This window comes from Mesocricetus auratus, unplaced genomic scaffold (genome assembly GCF_017639785.1).
Source record: "Mesocricetus auratus isolate SY011 unplaced genomic scaffold, BCM_Maur_2.0 Super-Scaffold_100025, whole genome shotgun sequence".
Taxonomy (NCBI): domain Eukaryota; kingdom Metazoa; phylum Chordata; class Mammalia; order Rodentia; family Cricetidae; genus Mesocricetus; species Mesocricetus auratus.
This window is the reverse complement of record NW_024429206.1, coordinates 25379883-25398819: the sequence shown is the minus strand read 5'-3', so window position 1 is coordinate 25398819 and position 18937 is coordinate 25379883. Positions and strand designations below refer to the sequence as shown.

At 49.0% G+C, this 18937-nt stretch overlaps 1 protein-coding gene across 3 annotated transcripts in view; it reads left to right on the top strand.

Annotated features, from left to right (window-relative positions):
- Positions 1-201: 201 nt before the first annotated feature.
- Pom121c (POM121 transmembrane nucleoporin C) overlaps positions 202-18937 on the top strand; it is a 28184-nt gene continuing 9448 nt past the window's right edge. For 2 of the 3 annotated variants that reach the window (XM_040731219.1, XM_013120801.3), the window contains exons 1-5: positions 9835-10424; positions 11481-11696; positions 12266-12421; positions 16462-16542; positions 18352-18523. In XM_040731219.1, the coding sequence (XP_040587153.1) occupies positions 9865-10424; positions 11481-11696; positions 12266-12421; positions 16462-16542; positions 18352-18523 (1185 nt within the window). In that variant the 5' untranslated portion in view covers positions 9835-9864. Of the gene's footprint in view, positions 295-9834; positions 10425-11480; positions 11697-12265; positions 12422-16461; positions 16543-18351; positions 18524-18937 lie in introns of those variants that run through there. The other variant, XM_040731220.1, reaches the window with a different exon arrangement.

The window sequence follows — 18937 nt, the reverse complement described above, 5'->3', positions numbered from 1 at the left end:
GCATCTCCTTTTCCCGCCTTCAGCCAAAAGCCGGCAGTTGGTTGGGAGCTGCTGCCTTGTTACCTGGCAACCGAAAGCCTTTGGCGCTTCTCTTGCAGGAGCGGCCCTGTAGTGATGTAAGAGGCACGCGGTGCGTGTAGGGACCATGGGGTCTCTGCCTGCTTGGACATTCACGCTGCTTAGAGCTGCGGGCTGCTCTGGCCAGGGGCGGCTGCCACAATTTCCAGCCTCGCGGCCCCGTAACCGCGGCCGGGCCACTATCCATGTGGACCCGCGTGGACTTGATGTAGTCTGGTAAGTCCCTATGTCATCGAAGGCTTCTCTGTTAGCCAAGTTCAGCTGTGGGCGGATCGACAGCACTCCACATAGATGCCTTGATGGATGGCGAGGGCTGTGTGACTGGGCTTTGTAAGGAACACATCACAATAAAACGGCAGATTTAAAGCCCAGGCACTGGTGCCCACCTTCAGTCCCAGCACTTGGGAGATGGAGACTGTAGGATGCCTGGGATACCTGGAACCTGCCGGGAAGGCACGACGATTTGAACTGGGAGCGGTGGGGACATGCTTATGATCCCAACACTAGGAAGAGGAGGCTGGGTCGGGAATTCAAGGGCAGCTTCTGCTACACAGAGAGTTTGAGACCAGCCTAGGCTAGATGACCCTGTCTCGCGAAATAAATAACATGAGGCTGGATGGGTTCCCATTGCAGAAGATATAAAATTTGGTTCCCAGCACCCAGTCAGGAGGCTCACAACCTCCCACAACTCCACATCCAAGGAATTGGACACCTGCTTTTGAATGTCTTCAGGCACTTGTACTCAAATGCATATATCTACTCACAGACACACACACACACACAAAACTAAAATGTTAAAAAAATCTTTTTAAGAGAGCAAGCAAAAAAAAGAAAACCAAGAAGAAACCATGTAGGCATGGTGGTAAGATCTTTAATGTTAGCACTGGGGAGGCTGAGACAGGAGGTTTTGAAGTTCAAGGCCAACCTGGGCTAAATAGTAAGGACATCTGAAGAAATAAAACAAAACCACTGCAGGAGTCCTGATGGCAAATGCCTTTAATCCCAACATGCAGAAGCGGAAATAGTTCCCTGTGAGTGTGAGGCCAGCCTGTTTTACATAGTTCCAGGACAGTCTATGTAGCGAGACACTGTCTCAACTACCCCTGTGTACCCCCACCAAAAAAAAAAAAAACTACTATAGGATATGCTGTAGCCCAAGTATCTTAGCCCATAATTTCCTTTGCCCATTTTGTCTTTACTTCAAAACATAGACGTTTGGCCTGGAGAAATGCCTCATCCACTAAGAGCACTAGTTACTTGTGCAGAAGATCCAGGTTCAGTTTCCAGAGCCCATAAAGCAACTCACAACCACCTGTAACTCCAGTTCCAAGAGATCTGACACCCTCTTCTGACCTCCAGGGGTACCGGGCACACATATGATACATATACATGCTGGCAGGCAAAATACTGATTTACATTATAAATAAAAGTTGTTGGGTTTTGTTTTATTTTTTTAAGCTGGTACTCATGCTAGACATGGTTGGCACACACCTTTATTCTCAGCACTCAGCAGCAGAGGCAGGAGGATCTGTGAGTTCAAGGTCAAACTTGTCTTGCAAGTTTCAGGACAGGCAGTGTTCTTATGCATAGTAAGACCTTGTCTCAAAAAATAATTTAAAGTTTGCTCAGCCACTAAGAGCATGCAGGTTAGATTCCCAGCACCAGCATGGCTCACAACCAGTAACCTCAGTCCCGAGGGATTTGAGGCCTGCTGCTTGATACAATACAACTGGAGGTGAGACCTCGGTGGATCCCATGGCAGGGGACAAACAGGCCATCAGGCAGAACTTACATGGGAAGGAGGTTTTATTGGGAAAGGAAGGCAGAGAGAGGGGGGAGGAGAGAAAGAGAGGCAGAGAAAAGAGAGGGGGAGAGACAGATCAGATCTGTCTGCCTTCTCAGAGAGATGGCAGAGAGAAAGTACAGTTTTTCCTTTTTTTCTTTTTATTTAAATTAGAAACAAGTTTGTTTTACATGTCAATCCCAGCTCCCTCTCCCTTCCCTCCTCCCACCCCCCTCCAACTTCCCCAAGCCCCCCAATCCCCACTTCGCTCCCCAGGGAGGATGAGGACCTCCATGGGGGATCTCCAGAGTCTGTCATTTCATCCAGAGCAGGGCCTAGGCCCTTCCGCATATGTCCAGGATTAGAGCATCCCTCTATGTGTAATGGGATCCCAAAGTCCATTTGTATGCCAGGGATAACTACATATCTACTACCCAAGGCCCCATAGATTGCCAAGGCCTCCTCACTGACACCCAAATTTAGGGGGTCTGGATAAGTCCCATGCTGGCCTGTCAGCCATCAGTCTGGCTCATTAGCTCCCCCCTTGTTCAGGTCAGCTGTTTCTGTGGGTTTCACCAGCCTGGTCTTGACCCCTTTGCTCATCACTCCTCCCTCTCTGCAACTGGGTACCAGGAGTTCAGTTCAGTGTTTAGCTGTGGGTGTCTGCCTCTGCTTCCATTAGCCACTGGATGAAGGCTCTAGGATGGCATATAAGGTAGTCCTCAATCTCATTATCCAGGGAGGGCATTTGAGGTAGCCTCTCCACTATTGCTTAGTTTGTCAGTTGGTGTCATCCTTGTAGATCTCTGGAAATCACACTAGTGCCAGATCTCTCCTCAAACCTATAATGACTCTCTCTATTATGGTATCTCTCATCCTGTTCTCCTCTGTTCTTCCCTGGACTCAAGCTTCCTGCATTTGCCTCTTAAAGAAACCTTTACAGCTGGGCCATGGTGGCACATGCCTTTAATCCCAACACTTGGGAGGCAGAGGCAGGTGGATCTCTATGAGTCTGAGACCAGCCTGGTCTACAAGAGTGAGTTCCAGGACAGCCTCCAAACCAATACAGAGAAACCCTGTCTCAAAAAACAAAACAATAACAACAACAAAGACAGCAAACATAAGAGTTTCCATGTTTTGCAGGAACAGATGAATGCTAAAAGATAAATCAGGGGCCTGGAGAGATGGCTCAGTATTGATGAGCATTGGCTGCTCTTTCAGAGGACTTGGGTTCAGTTCCCAGCACCACATGGTGGCTCACAAGCATCTGTAACTCCAGTCCCAGGAGCTCCAATGCCCTCTTTTGACCCCTGTGGGCACCAGACAAGTGTGTGTTGATGAAAACAAAACACTTACATGCAGGGGAGCCTGAAGACAGTGATGGGGGCCACACGTGACCACAGCTGTTACGCATACCTCTGGTATTTAAACCTAGGCATGTGGCCCACACCTTTGATCCCAGCACTTGGGAGGCAGAGGCGAGTGGGTCTCTGTGAGTTAGAGGCCAGCATGGACTACAGAGTGAGTTCCAGGACAGCCAAGGCTACACAAAAAAATCCTGTCTCGAAAAACCAAAAACAGGGGCTGGAGAGATGGCTCAGAGGTTAAGAGCACTGACTGCTCTTCCAGGGGTTCTGAGTTCAATTCCCAGCAACCACATGGTGGCTCACAACCATCTACAATTCAATCTGGTGTCCTCTTCTGTTCTGTAGGCAGAACACTGTATATGTAATAAATAAATAAATCTTTTTAAAAAAAAGAATAATCTAGCCGGGCGTTGGTGGCGCACGCCTTTAATCCCAGCACTTGGGAGGCAGAGGCAGGCAGATCTCTGTGAGTTCGAGGCCAGCCTGGTCTACAGAGTGAGTTCCAGGACAGCCTCCAAAGCCACAGAGAAACCCTGTCTCGGAAAAAAAAAAAAAAAGAATAATTTACTTGTTTGTGGTGGCACATGCCTTTAATTCCTGCACTTGGGAGGCAGAGGCAGGCAGATCACTGAAGCCAACCTGGTCTACAGAGTGAGTCCCAGGATAGTCAGGTCTATAAGAAAACCCTGAATGTGTGCCTATGCATGCATAATAAGCAAATTTATTTGTTTACTTTAAAATATATGTTCAAAAGGGGGACAGATAAGAGTCTAGTGACCACCTAGTCCATGTGTTGGGACTTGAGGTTTTAGAGAGGTCAAGGGTAGAGAACTAAGAGTAATTAAGCCGGGCAGGGTCCACTTTGAGTTCTGCTTCTGCCAAGCGGCCTCAAGAAGTCCTTACTGCTTTAGGGGACAAGCAGGTCCTCAGGAGGGTACTGTGCCTGATTTAAGAGCCACCGCTCCGTGGTGAAACAGTGCCCCCTGGTGGTGGGCCTCGGAAGCTCAGCCGCCTGGAGTCCAAGGATTAGACTAACTGGTATCTTTTTTTTTTTTTTTTTTTTTTCCAGACAGGGTTTCTCTGTGGCTTTAGAGGCTGTCCTGGAACTCTCTCTGTAGACCAGGCTGGCCTCCAACTCACAGAGATCCACCTGCCTCTGCCTCCCAAGTGCTGGGATTAAAGGCGTGTGCCACCAACGCCCGGCCTAACTGGTATCTTTCAGGGGTCTGGGACTGTAAAAAGCTGACAGATGCCGCAGAGGGGAGTAATACAGCTATCACCTTGAGTGACTGACAACCTATGTGCAGATGTTAGGCAGCAGCTGAAAGGAAGGGAAACATACAAAATGAAGGCAGGGATATCCAGTTTTCAGCCTTTTTCTTTTTTTCTTTTTTCTTTTTTGGTGTTTCAAGACAGGGTTTCTCTATGTAGCCCTGGCTGTCCTGACCTCAACCACAGAGATCCTCCTGTTTCTGCCACCTAAGTGCTAGGATTAAAGATGTGTACCACCACCCCTGCTGCCTGCTACTGTTACAAACAAACAACAACAACAAAACAAACTCGTCTGTGTGTCATGTGTGTGTGAGTGGAGTCACTGGAGTGCCACACACAGTGTGGGAGTCAGAAGGCAACTTTCAGGGGTTGGCCATTGCTTCCTTCATGTGGGACTGAGTTCTGCTGAGCATCTATCTACTGCCCTTGCATGCTTTTAGTCATGGACTGAAGAGGAGTCGCTGCTTCGGTGCTTTGAAGCAAAGGCAGTTTCTGAGGCTTGTTACACCATCAATACATTTCCTCGGCTTGTTTATCTGAGAATGTCTTTGTTTCTTCCTCACTTTTGGGTTTTCAGACAGGATTCCCTGTTCCTGGCCTCAAACTCAACTATGTAATCGAGGCTGCCCTTGAACTTCTGGTCCTCCTGGCCTCCATCTCCATCAGAAGATCAGAAATTTAGGGTAACCTCAGCTACACAGTGAACTAACCTGAGCTACACTAGACCCTGTCTCAAAAAAATTAAAAACTGGGATTAAAGGCAGTGGTGGAGCACGCCTTTAGTCCCAGCACTCAGGAGGCAGAGCCAGGCGGATCTCTGTGAGTTCGAGGCTAGCGAGGTCCAGGACAGGCTCCAAAGCAATGCAGAGGCCCAGAGAGAACCACAGTGCCATGGGTACCACACAGCTGCATTCTTGTAAAGAAGTGTGCTGGGCACAGTTGCCCACACCTTTAGCTCCAGCGCTCGGGAGGCAGAGGCAGGTAGAGCTCTCTACGTTCCAGGCAAGCCTGGTCTGTGTAGCACTGGCTGTCCTGTGTAGCTCTGGCTGTGTAGCTCACTCTGTAGACCAGGCTGGCCTTGAACTCAGAGATACTCATGCCTATGCCTCCTGAGGGCTGGGATTAAAGGCGTGTGCCACCACCCGGCCCTATCTATTTTTACTTCCAATCCTCATGCCCTCCCCTGCTGGGCCTGCTGGTGTGCACCACCCCACAGAGTTTGCCCTTATTTCCTTGGTCCGGTTTCTTTCACCTTGGAAAAGTCTACTCATCTTTTGAGATCGAGCCTAATTGTCACCACTTTGAAGCCATGCCCAGTCCCAGATTCCTGGCCATTTCCCCAATATCTCCACTCTGCCATATACAAGCTTTTCCTTCCATCAGTTGAGCCCACTCACACAAATGGTGCTCCTCACTCTGGTCTGTGGGCTTTCTGAAGACACCGACAATGCGACCTTTGGACCAGACTGCGAGACTGGATACTGAGGAACATGCTAGAAATGCCCACAAACTTCGTACAAATTGAAATTTCCTTCAGCTTTTTATTCATTGTTTGTTTGTTTGTTTGTTTTTCGAGTCAGGGTTTCTCTATATAGCTTCGGAGGCTGTCTGGGAACTTGCTCAGTAGACCAGGCTGGCCTTGAACTCACAGACACCCTCCTGTCTGCCTCCCAAGGGTTGGGATCAGGGACTTTTTACATGTTTGATCGTTTGACCATGTTTGATGGTGTTTGTGCACACATGTGTTACACACGGTGTGTGCACCTTGAAGGGCAGGTGGAGGTCAGAGGACAATGTGCAGGAATCGGTTCTCTCCTTCCACCAAGTGGGTTCTGGGGATGGAACTTCAGTCACCAGGCTTCAGAGCGAGTGCCTTGAGCCCTCTCATTGTCCTCCTCCCTCCCGTCCTTCCTCGTGTGTGTGTGTGTGTGTGTGTGTGTGTGTGTGTGTGTGTGTGGCTACAATCTTACGGTCTGTGTGAAGTTAGTATGTGCACACCTGTAGTATGTGTGGATAGAAGATAACCTTCACTGTCATTCCTCCCCTGGCACCTTCTCCTCTTTTAAAGTCGGCCATGCTCAGCAGTGGACGTCCTTGCTGCTGTGCCGTCCTCCCTGGCCCTGGGATCCTCATTTTCCTGTCTTCCCTCTCACACGACTGGGTTTGTTTGTTTATTGAGACGGAGTCGAGGTTGGCCTCGAACTCAGGGATCACCCTGCCTCTGCTTCTGGGATAACAGGGTTAAAGGCATTCACCACCACACCTTGCTGCACCTGGCTTCTAACGTGGGTCCTAGAGATTAAAGTGAAGCAAGTGACTTAGCTATTAGGTTGAGTTTCTGTTGCTGCAATAAGAACAAAAAACAAAACACGGCCAAAAGCAGCGTGGGGAGAAAAGGGTTTACTTGGCTCCCACTGGCACGTCGCAGTCCACCCAGGCAAGAATCCGGAGGCAGGGACTGAGGCAGGGACCATGAGAGTTGTTTACTGGCCTGCTCCTCAGATTGCTTAGCTACGTATACGCACGCCCTCAGGACCATCTGCCCAAAGGTGCACCACCCACAGGGGTCGGCTCCTCCCACCTCAATCATTAAACCAAGAAAACGCCCTAACAGTTGTCTACAGGCCTCCTAAAGGATGAATGTTTTCAACTGAGATTTCTCAGGCATGTCTAGGTTTGGGTCAAGCTGACACCTTTTGGAGGGTGGGGCAGGGTCTCATGTAACCCAGGCTGTAGTGGTGAGCAATAAGGAACTAGGGACGGCCTTGCACTGTTCACACCCCAGCCCCCCAGCCCCATCCCCCCACCCTCCAGGTCCCCCTGCAGGGAAAGGGATAAAACAACTAGGCTATCAGTTCCAAGCACAGACGAGTCCCATTTTGCTGTTTTGTTAACCACAATTTTCAAAGGACAAATACAAGCCTCAGGTAGCTTGGTCATGTGTCCTTCAGACAGTGCTTCAATGACTCTACAAGACCAAGGTAAGGCTGTGTGTACCTTTGCAGAAAAGCCTGGGGCTGCCTTCTAGTGGTAACTGCCCAATAAACCCCATTGGATATACCTCAGGAACTAAGAGGCCATCCGTCTCTTGACTATATTTAGGGCCCACCTCACCCACTGATTGACCAGTCCAGCCAGTATTTATGAACAAGCCAAACAATACGCAGTGTCCTGAGCTCTTCCCCACCCTCTCTCGTCCGTCTAGCCTTCTCTCCCCATGCCTGGCTTACCTTGCTCTCGATGGTGGAGAGACAGCATTCAATCCCCACCACACCACGAAAAGAATAAATGTGGGCTAAGATGGTCCCGTTGGTACAGGGTTTGCTGTCCAAGCACATCATCTAAGTTTAGGTCTCCGGCATCAGTGTAAAACCCGGGCTGGATGAGGTGGCGCAGGCCTATTAATCCCAGCACTCAGGAGGCAGAGGCAGGCAGATCTCTGTGAGTTTGGGGCCACCCTGGTCAACAAAGCAAGTTCCAGGACAGCCAGTGCTACAAACAGAAGCTCTGTCTTGAAAAAGCAACAAACCCCCGAGGTGGTGGTAAACAGACAAGCATGGGCAGAGCAACACCCAGCCTAGTCAAACTGGTGAGCTCTGGGCGAACCCTGTCTCAAGGGAAAAATCACAACAAAACAAGGGGGCACGGTCAAGAGCTCTGACTGCTCTTCCCGAGGTCCCGAGTTCAATTCCCAGCAACCACACAGTGGCTCTCTAATGAGAGTTGGTGCCCTCTTCTGGCCTGCAGGCAGAACACTGTATGCATAACAGATAAGGTTTTTGTTGTTTTGGGTTTTTCGAGACAGGGTTTCTCTGTATTGTTTTTTGGAGGCTGTCCTGGAACTCTTTCGGTAGACCAGGCTGGCCTCGAACTCACAGAGATCCACTTGCCTCTGCCTCCCGAGTGCTGGGATTAAAGGCGTGAGCCACCAACACCTGGCACCAGGTAAGTTTTTAAAAAAGGTGGAGTGTGATTGAGGAAGACACTTGTTAGCCTCTAGCTTCCATACATGTGCATATGCATGCATACATGCTTACACACATATATGTGCATACACGTATACACACACAATAGAGAAAGTTAGATGTGGTGGCTCATTAGTGTAATCCCAGCATACATACAGGCAAAACAGGCGTGCACATAAAAAACAAATCTATGGGCATTGGTGGCACACGCCTTTAATCCCAGCACTTGGGAAGCAGAGGCAGGCGGATCTCTGTGAGTTTGAGGCCAGCCTGGTCTACAGAGCGAGTTCCAGGGCAGCCTCTAAAGCAATACAGAGAAACCCTGTCTCAAAAACAAAAACAAGGCTGGAGAGATGGTTCAGAGGTTAAGAGCACTGACTGCACTTCCAGAGGACCTGAGTTCAATTCCCAGCAACCACATGGTGGCTCACAACCATCTGTAATGAGATATGGCGCCCTCTTCTGGCGGGCAGATATGAATGCAGGGAGGATACTGTATACATAAGTAAATAAATCTTAAAAAAAAAAACAAAAAACAACAAAAACCAAACAAACAAATAACAAATTTATGTATTTAACTTATTTCGAGGCAGGGTCTCACTGTGTAACTCTGGCTGGTCTGGAGCTTGCTGTCCAGACTGGACTGACCTTCCTCACCAGGACTGACTGATTTTTTCCACACAGGGTCTCACTATGCAGGCCGGGCTAGACTCTGATTGATGGGCTTTGTTTTGTTTGAGTCAGGGGTCTCTCTAAGTAGCTCAGGTTGGCCTACTATCGCTTTCACCTCCCAATGCCAGGATTCCAGGCGAGTGCCAACACCACAGCTCCGTGCCTCGGTTTCTAAAGCAGCTCTTCCTCTGCCTCAAGCGTCAAAACAGGCTGTGAGAGGGCTGTCTTTGCTTAAGTTTCTTTTGTTGTTGTGTTTTTGGTTTCGTGGGGTTTTTGTTTGTTTTTTGCGACAGGGCTTCTCTGTGTATCCCTGGCGGTCCTGGAACTCACTCCACGTACACCGAAGCTGTCCTCGAACTCTGTGATCGGCCCCCCTCCGCCTCGCGAGGGCACCTCGATCCCAGCTCTCAGCTCTCCCTTCCGTTCTGAGTGTGTTTAAGTCTCTACGTGCCCCTAGCTCTACGGGAACACTTTAAGACCCAGGCCAGCCTCGAGCCCACAGAGACCTTCCTGGCTCTGCCTCCCGGGTGCTGGGATGAAAAGCGTGCGCCACCAACGCCTACCCAAACGGTATTTCGAAAAAAGACTGCTCTCGCGCCTCCTCCGCCTCGCGGCCGCGTTTCCCCTCCTCCCCCGGCGTGCCGCGTCGGGGACAGTGACGTGAGCGGCGGCGCGCGGCGCGGTGTACCCTGGGATATTTAAGTCCGCCCCGCGGCGCGGAGCCGCGATGTCTCCAGCGGCTGCGGCGGCTGGCGGAGTGGAGCGGCGGCGGCCCCCGTTGGGTGTGCGGGAAGGCCGGGGCCGGACCCGCGGCTGCGGAGGACCGGCGGGAGCCGCGGCACTTGGCCTGGCGCTGCTCGGCCTCGCGCTCTACCTAGTGCCCGCGGCGGCCGCGCTGGCCTGGCTGGCCGTGGGGGCGAGCGCGGCCTGGTGGGGCCTGAGCCGCGAGCCGCGGGGCCCGTCGCCGTTCGTGCGTGACCCGCGCCGCCAGCCGCGGCCCGCGCTCACTGCCTCGCCGCCTCCGGCTAAGACCGCGGTCAACGGCAGCCTCTGCGAGCCCCGCAGCCCTCTCGGAGGCCCCGACCCCGCCGAGCTCTTACTCATGGGCAGCTACCTCGGCAAGCCCGGCCCCCCTCAGCCCGCCCTAGCGCAGGACCCTAGGGACAGGCCGGGCCGCCGCCCACCCTCACGCTCCCCGCCGCCGGCCGCGGCGGCCCAGCGAGTCCACCATGTCTACCCCGCGCTTCCCACCCCACTTTTACGACCCTCTCGGAGGCCGCCCCACCGGTAAGTCATGGCGAGCTCCCCGGGGTCGCCGCGGCTTTAACCTCGGCTCAACCTGGAAATCCGAGTTTCTCTTACCTTCCTTTTTTTCTTTTTCCGTCTCTTTACCGCTCCCCCTTTCCCTTTCTTCTTTACTCTCCTGTCTCTTTACTATTTTTTAAAATATATATAAAGGTAGAGTGTTTGGTCCAGGTTGATTGATCTCAAACCCTTTCTTTGTTTGAGGCAGTCCTTGAACTCCTCATCCCTTCACCTTTTGGATGAGGAGTTCAAGGACAAGATTAGAGGGTTGCACCATCACACCAGGTTGTGCGCTGTGCTGGGATCGAACCCGCAGCTTCATTCATAGCAGCGAGCACTCTGCCCATTCATTCCCTAGCCTTTGGTTTCGGGTTTTGTTTTTTGTTTTTTGTTTTTTTTTTTTTTTGAGACAGGATCTCGTAGCTCGTGCTGTGAACTCACTCAGTAGGTGAAGATGACTTTGAACTGCTGACCCTCCTGCGAGCACCTAAAGTGCTGGGTTTACAGCTGTGCACCACCACGGTCAGCCTAGATTCTGGATAAAACCTTTTTTTCCCTCCTTCCTCCTTGTGGGTCCCTGAGATAGATCTCAGGTCGTTAGGCTTTTGGCTTTGGCTGTGTATTGGTGATTTAGTGCAGACAAATTGAACAAAATTATCCCTACACACCCCAGCTGCATGCACTGCTGACATACCTGTGTGGCCAAGGTTTTCAGTTTCCCTCTTAATTTGTTGAAGACCATGGCAGAGATGGCCGTTTTAAGTAAGTGATTATTTTCTGCCCTTGGATGGAATGGGGGGAAATGCCATTAAAACTCTGTGTTCCCTGTTGCTAGAAAGGTTTATGGTCTGAGCTGTCAGTCGTAGAGTGCTTGTCTGGCATACACACACCCCTGGGTTTTGTCACTCCCAAAAATAAATAAGGGGGGGGATTGATATTCTCTGGAAAAGAAGTGTTAATGCCTCTGTTTGTGCACTCAGTAATCCAGTGTTCTTTTGAGGCTCTGTGGTTCCAGCGTGTGTCTCCTATTCTCTACAGAGATTGTGGGTCTTTATCCAATCGGTTCGTTATAACACCTCGAAGACGGTATCCCATTCAGCAGGCCCAGTACTCCTTGCTTGGGTCCCTGCCAACAGTGTGCTGGAATGGTGGTCACAAGAAGGCTGTGCTATCTGCACGGAACTCCAGGATGGTGTGTAGCCCAGTGACCGTGAGGATTGCCCCTCCAGACAGCAAGTTACTTCGCTCACCAATGTGAGTATGTGTACAAACGTGTGTGTGCAGGTGAGCACCTGCATCTGCTCCCGTGTGGAGACCAGAAGAAAGCCTCAGGTCTCCTCTATTGCCCTCGCTTACTCCTTTGAAGCCAGGGTCTCCCCTGAACCTGACGCTCCAGTTTCAGTCTAGTTGATGAAGCCCTAGCTGTCCTCTGTCCTCTGTCTCTAGTCCCCTTGGAGTTGGGTTACAGGGTATGCAGGATGCCTGAATTGTTGTGTGGGCGCTGGGATCTGAACGCTAGCCCTCATGACTGCAACTCTTCATCACCGAGCCGTCTCTACACGCGCGCAGTCACACTATTCATACATCGGGCTGGCCTGAAGTTGACAGTGTAGCTCAGGCTGGCCCCGGATTGAGGATGCTCCTCCGGCTGCTGCCTTCTCACTGTTGGGATTACAGGCATCAGCCACCAGGCCTAACTTGCTAATTGCCATAGTTTCTATACATACATGAGGTTAAGTTGGTCATGATTGTTGGTTAGTTTCTGGTGTCTGTCTGGTGGTTGTTGAAATATCCTGTTTCTAGAATCTTACGTTTCATTGTAGGCCAGAGCAGATACTCAACACAACACTGTCCTCCCCATCAAGCACTGCCCCGGATCCTTGTGCGAAGGAGACTGTGCTGAGTGCCCTCAAAGAAAGAAAGAAAAGGACAGTGGAGGAAGACCAGCTGCCTCTCGATGGCCAGGAGAACAAGAGAAGGTACTGACCACAGGAGCACAGAGCTGGCTTCTGGTGGACGCCAGAGACACTGTTGAGGTCTAGATAGAGACACTCCAGTGTGAGCCCTGCAGCAGCTTGGTAGTAAGGGCTTTAACACTGTTCACCTCTTTGTTCGCTTTGTTTGGTTTTTAAACACAGAGTTTCTCTCTGTAGCTTCTGTCCTGGAGCTCACTCTGTAGACCAAGCTGGCCTCAAACTCCGAGATCCACCTGCCTCTGCCTCCCAAGTGCTGGAATTACATGTGTGCACCACCACCGCCCTGCACCTTCACTTCTTAAGGCACGGGTTAGGTAAACTTCAATTCCCTTGCTCTTAAACTCTGCTTTATGCAAGAATTTACCGGCATTAGCATTATTGCCCCCACTGAACTCTGCATTCCCCTCCCAGTATTCTGTTGCAGATTGGTGTTATACTTAGCAGCCCAAGCTGACCTTGAGTTCTTGAATCCTTACCTCTTAAATGCTGTGATCATGGGCATGTGTGACCAGCCATCAGCTTTGGATGTTAATCTATTAAGTTTTTTTTTTTTTTTTTTTTTTTTTGGTTTTATGAGACAGGGTTTCTCTGTATTGTTTTGGAGGCTGTCGGACCAGGCTGGACTCAGAGATCCGCCTGCCTCTGCCTCCCAAGTGCTGGGATTAAAGGCGTGCGCCACCAACGCCCGGCAAGTTTTATTTTTAAAAGAGAATAATCAGTCTTTCCCTCCTCCAGTCATAGTGTTATGTTATTTAGTTAAGTGCCAATAGTGGATTTTTTTGTTGGTTTGTTTTTTGATTTTCGAGACAGGGTTTCTCTATATTGTCTTGGAGGCTGTTCAGGAACTAGCTTTGTAGACCAGGCTGGCCTTGAACTCATAGAGATCCTCCTGCCTCTGCCTCCCGAGTGCTGGGATGAAAGGCTTGGGCCACCAACCTGGCCCCCACTGTGTTTTTGAGACAGACTTTTCTTTTCCTCTGTAGCCCTGGCCTAGCTCTTGCTGTCTAGGTTAGACTGGCTTCGAACTTCAGGGCACTATTCCTTTCCATATGCCACCTGGCACTCCAGGCAAGACAACTTATTTAAATCGTTAAAAACCAAGGTAAGCCGGGCGTTGGTGGTGCACGCCTCTAATCCCAGCGCTCAGGAGGCAGAGGCAAGAGGATCTCTGTGAGTTTGAGGGCAGCCTGGTCTACAGAGCGAGTTCCAGGACAGCCTCCAAAACAATAGAGAAACCCTGTCTCCGAAAAACCAAAAACCAAGACGAAAAAACCATCAAGGTAATTACAGATCGTATGTGCAGGAGGACTGGAAATGGAGTGTTAGAAGTAACGAGGTGGCCTCTTGGTGTAAAGAGGAGACAGTGTATCACGTGTCTCCCCAGGGAAGGGAAGAATAACCTTTGTCCCCTTTGTCTGGACAACTTATAGCTGTCAGATTTAAAATTGACCATTTCTATCTAATACTAGATGACAAAATGAATGAAGGAGATTGTTTTTTTTTCTTGACCTCTTTTTTGAGTGTTTTTGTAGCCCATGCTGGCTTATACTTCACTGTGTATGAGCCAGTGGGTGGTGGCGCACATCTTTAATCCCAGCACTGGGGAGGCAGAGGCAAGTGGATCTTTGTGAGTTCAGGGCCAGCCTGGTCTACTAAGCTAGTTCCTGAACAGCCAGGACTGTTACAGAGAAGTGCTGTCTTGAGAAAAAATAATAAAAAGAATTAACTGTATTGCCGAGACTAGACTAGAATTTACAATCGTTCTGCCATAGCCTTCTGAGTGCTGAGATTACCTTTGTACATTGCCATGCTCCACTCTAGTTAGGGACATCTTTTGGTGCATGTATTTATGGGTTAAAGGGTGTTAGAGGGTCACAGGTGTGGTAAGTAAGCGTTGTGCTGATGCCCCATAGCAAAGCAGGGACAGCAGATGGCCAGGGGGCAAGGAGAAAATGACAGCCGTTGCAGTCCAGGTCGGCTTCTCATGTTCTTGAAGATAACTATCTTTCTTGGCCCTGGTGCACTTGTAGATTTGGTATTTTACCCCACAGTTGGAATTTAGCAGTGGTGGCTGGCACTATGAGTATACTCATAAATAAATAAATAAATATCTATTTATATATTCATTCATCCATTTATTTATATTGAGATAGTTTCTCTATGTAGCCCTGGCTGTTCTGGAACTCACTCTATAGATCAGGCTGGCCTGGAACTCGAGATTCTCTTGTCTCTGCCTTCCAAGTGCTGGGATTAAAGTTGTGTGCCACCACCACCTAACTCTTTAATTTTTGTTTTTTCAAGACAGGGTTTCTCTGTAGATTTGGAGGCTGACCTGGAACTCACAGAGATTAACCTGCCTGTGCACCACCACCACTGCCACTGCCCACCTCTTTAAATTTTTTTAAAGATTTATTTATTTATTTATTTTTAATGTACATTGGGGTTTTGCCTGTATGTATGCTTGTGTGATGATACCAGATCCCATGGAACTGGAATTACAGACACTTGTGAACTGCCGTATGGGTGCTGGGGATTGAATACAGGTCCTTTGGAAGAAGGGCCAACTGCTAAGCCATCTCCAGCCCCATGAGTACACTCGTGTGTGTGTGTGTGTGTGTGTGTGTGTGTGTGTGTGTGTGTGTGTGTGTGTGTGTGTGTGTGTGTGTTGGATAGAGCTTTCTTAACAGCTCTGGAGCACTGCTGCCCATAATGTAACTAAATTTCTGATTGTAATAGCTGATGCAAAGTCAGCTCCTAAAAACTGATAGATCTGCCAAGCATGGTAGCTGGCACCTCTTAATCCTGCACTGTGGAGGTTGAGCTAGGAGGATTGGAAGTTCAAAGACAGCCTGAGGCCACAAAATAAGTTCTGGTGTAGTTTGGGCAAAATAACAAGAACTTTTTTATTTAATATTTTATTTATTTATTGTGTATACAGTCTTCTGCCTGCATGCCAGCAGAGGGCACCAAATCTCATTCAAAGTGGTTGTGAGCCACCATGTAGTTGCTGGGAATTGAACTCAAGACCTCTGGAAAAATAGTCAGTGCTCTTAACCGCTGAGCCATCTCTCCAGCCCAAGAACTTTTTTTTTTTTTTTTTTTTTTTGGTTTTTCAAGACAGGGTTTCTCTGTATTGTTTTGGAGGCTGTCCTGGAACTTGCTCTGTAGACCAGGCTGGCCTCGAACTCACAGAGATCCTCCTGCCTCTGCCTCCCGAGTGCTGGGATTAAAGGCGAGCACCACCAACGCCCGGCGTCAATAACAAGAACTTGATTCAATTTTTTTCCTTCTTGTGATGCACCCAAGTAGTTGAGGTGTATTACAGGGTCTTTTTTTTTTTAAAGATTTATTATTTATTACATATACAGTGTTCTGCCCACATACCCACAGAGGGTACCAGACTGAATTGTAGATGGTTGTGAGCTACCATGTGGTTGCCGGGAATTGAACTCAGGTCCTCTGGAAGAGCAGTCAGTGCTCCCAACCTCTGAGCCGTCTCTCCAGCCCTACAGGGTCTTTCTTGCTCCTTAGTTACTAGGACAGTCTTAGAGTAATGGACTTTCCAGGGCTGGGTGGTGTGAAACAAACGTTCTTGTTTCACATGAAATGTGTACTGCACAGAGGTAGTGCTGGGTTCCAGGAATATGAAGAAATGCTTTCAGTTTTCTTCACACTGTGTATTGTGTTTGTAAATTGGTTCAAACATGGAAGGCAGAGCGTAGCTTGTGAGGGTCAGTTCTCTTTCTACCTGTGGGGTCAGCAGGCTTGACAGCAAGTGCCTTTACCTGCTGAGGCATAAGGCTGGCCCAGGAAGTGCTTAAAGGGAGTGGGAAAACAAGCATAACTTTGGATTTTCCAGACAGGGTTTCCCTGTGTAGCTTTGGAGGCTGTCCTGGAACTAGCTCTTTTGTAGACCAGGCTGGCCTCGAACTCACAGCGATCCACCTGCCTCTGCCTCCCGAGTGCTGGGATTAAACGTGCATGCCACCAATGCCTGGCAACAAGCACAATATTTCATGGAGAACTTTCTTGGTTTATCACAGGCGCCATGATAGCAGTGGGAGCGGGCATTCAGCATTCGAGCCCCTTGTGGCCAATGGAGTCCCTGCTGCATTCGTGCCTAAGTAAGTGAAATCCTTGGTAATGCTTAGGAAAAGTGCGTTTAGCTGTTGCCCTGTCAGGGTTCCTCTTTGGTTTCTACATTGTGTCCAGTTGACACTGTTAAATCTGGAGGGACATTGTGACTAATTTGCTGTGATTGAGTATCTTCTCTACAATTTCTTTCATGTTTTTCCACTAATTCATATGAGTGAAATATACAGAGGTCCATGTTTAATGACATAAACATTGTGCTAATCTTGCTGGAGTAAGCCCTCTGACACCAGTGAGCGTGGAGGAGAGGAGATGTCGCCAGTGGACCAGAGCCAGGCAGCTCCTGAAAGGTCTTACTCCTGCATCCAGTTTGCACTCCCGTTTAAACTCCACAACCACAAGGTGGGGTCAGGTAGTAGGGGAGATTTTACAGATGCATATGTGGCAATCAGGTTGTTGTAAACACATGTAGTTGACAAGTGTAAGCTTTTGTGTTCAGGTTTTAAGGGCAACAACCTTTTGTCTCTCCAGGTCATTCTGTTGCAAGTAGCAAGTGAAGTCATACTTAATTAAACCACCAGTTGTATCCAATAATTGGTCTTCTCTGTCTTACTCTGCTTCCCTAACATGTTATATAGTTGAGCCTTCACAGAAGGATCACAAGATCACAAGGCTTCTGCAGTTCAAGAAATGTTATAACATGGAATTTAAGAGAAATACTAACTATCTCTACATTTGAGTTTAAAACGTTGGAGGGAGTTTGGGTACAAGGGACACAGGTTCCAGTGTGGTAAAAAAGCTGTCTGTGAAGCCATGTATTGAGCTCACTGTACTGCACTTTGGGAGACATGCACACATGTTGTGAACCTCCCGTGTGAAGAGGCCTGAGGTAGGTAAAGGCTGCTGGTGGTGAGGCGGCTTTGGAGGCTCTAGCCTAGATGACAGTCTGGGAAAGATCTGAGAGCTAGCTGAGAGGATCCTCCCAGACTGAAGCATGTTGTGTAAGAGGAGCAGAGGCCCACAGAAAGGATTATGGAAGATTTCTTTATGGGTTGGAGGCTCAGGAGAGTGGTTGGTTCTTTTTTTTTTTTTTTTTTTTTTTTTTTTGGTTTTTCGAGACAGGGTTTCTCTGTATTGTTTTGGAGGCTGTCGGTCCAGCCTGGCCTCGAACTCAGAGATCCGCCTGCCTCTGCCTCCCGAGTGCTGGGATTTTTTTGGTTTTTTGAGACAGGGTTTCTCTGTAGCTTTGGAGGCTGTCCTGGAACTCGCTTTGTAGACCAGGCTGGCCTCAAACTCACAGAGATCCGCCTGCCTCTGCCTCCCGAGTGCTGGGATTAAAGGTGTGCGCCACCAATGCCCGGCTGAGTGGTTGGTTCTTAACTCTTGATTTTTTTTTTAAAGATTTTATTTATTAATTACATATACACCAGATTGAATTGTAGATGGTTGTCAGCCACCATGTGGTTGCTGGGAATTGAACTCAAGACCTCTGGAAGAGCAGTCAGTGCTCTTAACCTCTGAGCCATCTCTCCAGCCCCCAACTCTTGATTTTTTTATCTGAACAGCTTTATCGAGCCATTACACTGTTGCCCATGAAGCCACAATCAGGATGTAGTCCTTCCCTCCAGCCAGGCGTCTGCTGCTCTGCTGTCTGTGTCCTGTTTGTGTTTCCCATGCCTTGCTTTACCCAGTCACTTGGTCAGATAGGGAGCCGTGCCATTTGCTGAGAGTGCCTATGAGAACATTCTGGTCTTCCTTCAGGGTTTTTGGAGCCATGGAGGACATAATAGAGAAACAAGAGCACACCTTCAGTAGCGTGTCTACTTTTTCCTTTCTGTTAGGCCTGGCTCCCTGAAGAGAAGTCTGGCTTCTCAGAGCTCAGATGACCACTTGAACAAACGGTCTCGTACCTCCTCTGTGAGCTCCCTGACTAGCACATGCACAGGAGGCATCCCCAGTTCCAGCCGCAATGCCATCACCAGCTCCTACAGCTCCACCCGTGGCCTCTCACAGGTATGTCTCAGGGCTGAGAGCCAAGGATGCAAACCACCCTCTGATGCCTTGCATTGGGCCTGTGTCTAGGTTAATAGAAATACAAAGCCTTAAATAGCAAATGAAATAAATAAAATACAGACCTGATACAAATGGAGCTGCTACTGCAGATGGACTAAGGAATAACAGTGCAGTAAATGGTACTGGTTTGACTGAAAGGATTGTTCAGTTTGGAGTGTAGATTTATAAGCATTTAGAATTTGGTACAAGTTTTTAAAATGTGAAGTAGCTTTCGTTCTTGTTAGAGTTAGTTAATATCTATGGGTAGGGAAGCCAGGCAGGCTTGATGTTAATATTGGCATTGACACCACTAGTAGCTGTGTGGGCTTGTGCAGATAGATCAGTTATCTTTTTTGTTTGGTTTTGTTTTTTGGG